At 39.5% G+C, this 6294-nt stretch overlaps 1 protein-coding gene across 1 annotated transcript; it reads left to right on the top strand.

Moving 5' to 3' along the window:
* The first annotated feature begins 1730 nt into the window (after positions 1 to 1730).
* Positions 1731 to 2189, top strand: LOC6643216 (CDGSH iron-sulfur domain-containing protein 2 homolog). The gene has a single exon (XM_023176249.1). The coding sequence runs from the start codon at positions 1731 to 1733 to the stop codon at positions 2187 to 2189; it is 459 nt and encodes a 152-aa protein (XP_023032017.1).
* Positions 2190 to 6294: the final 4105 nt, after the last annotated feature.

The following is a 6294-nucleotide window of genomic DNA, read 5'->3' as shown; positions in this document are numbered from 1 at the left end:
CTACGATCGTTTGACATCATTGGAGTTTTCAAACCAGGTCAGTACATTACCGTTAGACCAAATTGAGAATATTCTAACTGATCATTGCTGCATTTTATCATTTTCACAAACGTGATCAACATCCTGATGAGACCGTCGGAAACTATCTGGCAGCACTGCGGTCATTGGCAGTGGGTTGCAATTTTAAACAGCATTGGAGCGAGCAACTATTAGTGAAGCTGCAGCAGCGAGTGCAAATCTGGCCAACAACCAAGCCAAAGGTTTACAACTACGATACGGGGTTTAGTGACTACCAACACAACCCAATCCAGATACTAGGAGTTTTTGATGTATCAATTCATTACAATGGTCGTAATATTGATAATCTACCAGTCATCGTCACTAAGACCGGTTGTAGCGACCTTCTGGGTTGCAGCTGGTTCGACCCACTAGGCATCAATATCAAGGGCATACTTTCAGTGGGCAGTGACGTATAGATCGCAAGCATTCTGGATAAGTTCGAAAACTTATTCTCAACAGAACTTGGATGTTACACTGGTCCGACAGTCACGTTAAACGCCGAATTCCATATGCTCTGAAGGGACTAGTCGAGGAGGAGGTGGATCGCCTATGCAAACAAGGGATTCTTAAACCTGTGGAGTATTCAGTTTGGGCCACTCCTATAGTACCAGTTATCAAGAAGGACGGTTCGATTCGTATTTGTGGCGACTATAAATCAACTTTAAACAAAGCGTTTAAGCCGCACTGCCATCAAATACCGGCAATCAACACGTTGCTGGCATCTATCGAAGGTGGATCGATTTTCGCCAAAATTGAATTGGCTCAAGCTTATCAGCAGTTATTAGTCGACGAAAACTCGCTTTGTTGCAAACAATCAGTACACTTAAGGGTGCATTCAAGGTTACTCGATTGCAATTCGGCATTTTATCTGCACCAGGCATTTTTAAAAGCTGTATTGAGAATGTGGTACAGAATATTTCCGGAGTCTTAACATATGTTGATGTCATAATAATGTAATAATGGGAAAAAAGGAAACGGAATTGGCAACTAGATTACAGGAACTGTTTATAAGTTTTGATAAAGCCGGACTGCGACTACGCAAGGACAAACGCCAATTCGGAGTACCATTCGTTGAGTTTTTCAAAATTGACTCAACTGGTATCCGACCATGTGCCGATAAAGTCTCGGCAATCAAAGATGCACCAGAACCAAGGGTAAAAAGAAGTTGCAGGCTTTCTTAGGACTACTAAATTTTTATCACTCATTTTTGTCACATAAAGCAACAGTGGCAGAACCCTTACATCGTCTTTTAAATAAATAAACAGTGTAAGAAGTCTTTTTTTACACTTAAGGGACTAATTGGGTCAGACGACGTACTAGTGCATTACGATGGTTCATCGCCACTAGTTCTAACTTGTGATGAGTTACCATATGGACTCTGTGCAGTTTTAAGTCACAAAATGCCAAATAGGGCGGAGAAACCCATCGCTTTTTACTCCCTGAGGTACGGGAGTAAAAAGCTGAGCGAAATTATGCTCAGATTGATCGAGAAGCTATTGCCTTGGTAGCAGGAGTAAAGAAGTTCCACAACTATGTCTACGGTCGTACATTCACACTAATCACCGATCATCGACCTCTGTTGGGTATTTTTACCACATCGAAAGTGCCGAAATCTTTCAAATAAAATCAACAACATAAACTGGTTAAAAAAAAAAAACTAATATACAAAAATGGAATCATTATCGCACTTAGTTAAATCGACATTGCCAAATTACTTGTCAAATCTTCCAGTTCCCGATACCCTTGGAGGATGGGTCAAATTGTCATTCAAGGATTGGCTGGCTCTCATCCCTCCAACTGTTGTGGTCGTTGGAATTGGTTATACCGTTTATTTGGCATTTTGTCCCGCAGCTCAGGATCGTTGCAGTGCCAAGAAGAATAGGGGACGCTGCAATAATTTAATACGCAAACACGACGTTAAAGTTGTGGTCATGATCGATGTGGAGGACATTGCCGAGAAGGTAACCTTCTGTCGCTGCTGGAAGACCAAGAACTGGCCATACTGCGATGGCAGCCATGGGGAGCACAACAAGCATACCGGCGATAATGAGGGTCCCGTTGTAAACAAAGTAAACAAAGCTGCACCCTATCCCGCGAGACTTGGTTTTGATAGCATTTTCCCCTGTTGAATTTGTTCTTTTCACGTAGATTATTGTTTCTCTACGCTCACATTTGCTTTAGACTAAAGTTGATTGAATTGCAACTTCTGCGTTTTGAAATTTATCCGATTTCATATTGTTTTTAGATTCGTTCCACATCGTGTCAATAATTCTTGTAGTTCTAAGCATAAAGATAGTTCCATGAATAATAAAATATTGGCAAATAACAATGGAAATTATGAAGAAATACATCGAATGATATTATTTTTGCAATAATTAAAAAAATGAAGTAAGTAAGTCGTCTCGCCGACTTGGGTATTCAATACAACAGGTGAAACAAATATTTAAAATTTCGAAAACCAAATGTATGTAATGGAATGTAATGGTTTTATTTGTATAAAAACAAATAGAGAGTTTTAATGCTATATCAGTTTACAAAAACAAAATTAGTTCAATAGGGTTCAGAAATTAGGCTTAATTAAATACAACATTTTAAAGCGACTTGATTCTTCTACTTATTTTGCCGACGACTTTCGGCTTCACTCGCAGACAACTTTACACCGACGATGCTACTTCTCGACTCTCGCCAACTTTCTGCCTCTTGTCTTATTCGCCAGGGCTACAAAAACGACCAGCAACCCAGCACACATCTTACATGTATGTCTATTAAATTGTTTTAACATGCCTCATACCATTTGCTATCTCGCTCACTCTACAAACACACAAGCACTCTAGCGCCGCCACTAGCCAACGGCCAATTCTGCCCTTATGAATCGCGTAGCAAAATACGTTCATACGTATATTTTGTAGGTTTCTAGTCCGATTTCAATCAAATTTGGTAGTTTGATAGAAATAGATAAGATTTAGTAGTCTGCCAAATTTGATTTCGCGATGGTCAAAAAATTGCAAGAGCCAATCGGTTTTTTCTAAATAATGGAGGCGTAAGCGGGCGTGGCAACATATTAAAATATATGTATTCTGCGCGCATACTAAGCCAGTATACATACTAAACTTGGTGACTTTAGCTTTGTTAGTTTTCGAGAAAATCAGTTTTGTTTAAAAATTATTAAATAGTCAATATCTGCGCGTCTATTAGGCTAGCTTACATACCTAATTTAATGCCGGTAGCTTTCATAGTTTTTAAGAAAATCAGTTTTATGTGAATTGCGGGGGCGGAAGGAGGCGTGGCAAAAAGTTGGAACAACTATTTTCTGCGCGCTAACTAAACGAGTATATACACCAAATTTGATGTTTCTATCTGTTATACTTTTTAAGAAAAACAGTTTTATGTAAATTCTTGGGGCGTAAGGGGGCGTGGCAAAAATTTAAAATAAACTCGATAACTGTACATACCACACGAGTCTGCATACCAAATTTGATGGCTCTAGCTCTTATAGTCTCCGAGATCTGCGTGTTCATACAGACGGACAGACGGACGGACAGACGGACATGGCTAGATCGACTTGGTTGTTGATCCTGATCAAGAATATATATACTTTGTGGGGTCGGAGATGCTTCCTTCTGCCTGTTACATACATTTTGGCGACTTTAATATACCATTTTACCCGATGGGTGTATGGTATAAAAAGCAATTCCAAGCATTATTTCTTACTCAAAATGGCTAGAGGTTGCGGTTGTTAGCTCCACTTCTACAGCTGCTACAATCAAAGTTCTCAGGCAACTTTTCTAATGGGGCAGAGCCATTTATTAATCAATCGAAATGTTTTAATACAGGCAAATCCGTTTGGGTACGAAACTATACACCGGGTGCAAAATGGATAGAAGCCTACATAGCCGAGCAAACAGGACCAGTGTCTTATAAGGTTCGTTTGACAGACAATCGCATCATTAAGCGTCATTATAACCAAATTCATAGCCGAGCAAACAGGACCAGTGTCTTATAAGGTTCGTTTGACAGACAATCGCATCATTAAGCGTCATTATAACCAAATTCGAAGCCGAGTTGAACAAATCGATGTAAATATATCACATCAGACACCATCAGCAACTGATGACAAAACGGAAGAGAGTCTTACTCGAGATGAACCTCAGTCATTGCATGCCGACGTTCTGCTCGCATGAGACGTGCCACTCAATTCTATGAGTCATATGGGTGTTAAGGGGTGTTGTATTTGCAGCCCTGTAATGGGTAGCCATCTGGCAACGCTATCTTGGCGTCCCCAATAAGCAGTCCAGCCCTGTCATTCGCATCAAGTTTTAACTTGCGATATTCATATGTAAGTCTGTATCACTTAATCAATAAACTATCTAAGTACATATTTCAAAAATCTCAAGGTAATGCTTAAGCGTACACTTGTCCAAAGATGAGCATAGTAGTTAGAAGACATTTCTTAACACTTTTGAAATCAGCGAACTAGATTCAATAGTTGATATATTAAAACTCCATCTATGAAAACGATAGAAAGCTTTAGAAAACAAAAATTAAAATCTATTTAACATATTATATCTTCTTGTTCTGTGGAAAAATTTCCAAAAAAAAAATTGCCTTGACAACACAGTACAGAGGAAGTAAATAATCCCGCAAATTCTGGGGAAAATATTTAACGGGTCTGTAGCGAAACTCAAACACATACGCAGATCCGAGTTATTGCTATTTGCAAGCATTCATTTCACAAAGCTTGTATCCTAAATTATATAAAAGAAAAAGAAGAATGTCCTACGTGATATACTAAAGTGCAGGAGACAGACTAAAAGGTAATTAAAATAAACCAACAAGGAAACAAGGTTAGACCCGTTACCAGATCCTTTGCACGTAGCGTAAATAAAAAACCAAGAACAGAAGAGCTCATAAACGTGAACATTATTGAAGCACAAATACACAACACAAGTCAAGCCGGCTTATTGCCATTAGATGTATAGTATAGTACGCAACGTAGAGAAGTTCCGCAATAATACCCAGACCAATTCGTCAAAGAGGCAAATAAAGTGGCTGAGGTGATTCAGAAGAGGGGAATCCATTTTGATGGATCTTCTAACGGGTTACCGGTGGAAGAATTTCTATATAGAGCAAAAACGTTGAAACGAGAACATTTAGGAGGAGATTTTGAAGCTTTGTGTCGGAATATACACATTGTTTTGATTGGTAAAGCTAAAGATTGGTACTGGCGATACCATAAGGGAATTGACCGTCTTACCTGGTCAGAGTTTCGCAGGATATCATTTGGAGTCACGTGCCTGGAAAGGATAATCCAGCCGACGTGGCTGTGCAGCCCGCGATTTGATGCAGACAATTTGGTTTCATGCACCAAGGTTCTTAACACTTGATGCATTACATTGGCCGAAATCTGAAAGAAAGACAGATTTCGAGCCCAAAGAATTAGAATTGCGAAACACACTTGTATTGAAATGTAGCACTAGTTATAAAGAAAAGAGCATAGTTGAGCAGATCATTAGTAGACTATCATCGTTTCGTATGATTGTGAGAGTCTTAGCATACGTTTTACGAGTTTTCAACTGAGTTCCTATTAACCGCAATAATACGATAAATGCTTCACGCGTGCGCTAAGGTTCTGATAGCGATTCTGCGCCTAACAGTATGGATTGTAAATGCTCGCGAATTGGTCCGAAAGGTTGTTAGAAGTTGCACACATTGCTATCATTACAAACCTGTATTAATGCGTCAAATCATGGGTAACCTCCCAGCTGACCATCTCCTGGCCGAACGCCCGTTTCTGATATGCAGAGTGGATCTATGAGGACCATTTCTTACGTCGTACCGCATTCAAAGCAAATTATTTGGCCATATTTGTATGCTTTTGTTCAAAAGCTATTCATACAGAACTAATCTCAGACCTATCTGCTAATAATTTTATTCTCTGTTTGAAGCGATTCATCGGACGACTTGGCATAAAAAAATGATTTATTGTGACAATACCACCAACTTTGTCGGAGCATGTTCGCAACTTGAAGGCTTCAAACGGCAATTCTGTTCAGAACTCAATGCAAAATATCTGGAGGAATTTAGCCGAAATGCCGGCTTTGAATTCAACTTCATTCCACCGCATGCTCCCCATTTTGGAGGCTTATGGGAATCCGCAGTAATGTCAATGAAGACTCTGCTCATCAAAAATTTGACCTCTTCTCATTTGACGTAAGAAGAGCTTCAATCGATTGC

This window comes from Drosophila willistoni, unplaced genomic scaffold (genome assembly GCF_018902025.1).
Source record: "Drosophila willistoni isolate 14030-0811.24 unplaced genomic scaffold, UCI_dwil_1.1 Seg842, whole genome shotgun sequence".
NCBI classification, from domain to species: domain Eukaryota; kingdom Metazoa; phylum Arthropoda; class Insecta; order Diptera; family Drosophilidae; genus Drosophila; species Drosophila willistoni.
Note: the sequence above shows the minus strand (reverse complement) of the source record. Positions and strands in the feature narration are given on the sequence as shown.

Coding starts and splice junctions, on each gene's coding strand:
- LOC6643216 (XM_023176249.1), top strand. CDS start 1,731: ATGGAATCATTATCGCACTTAGTTAAATCGACATTGCCAAATTACTTG.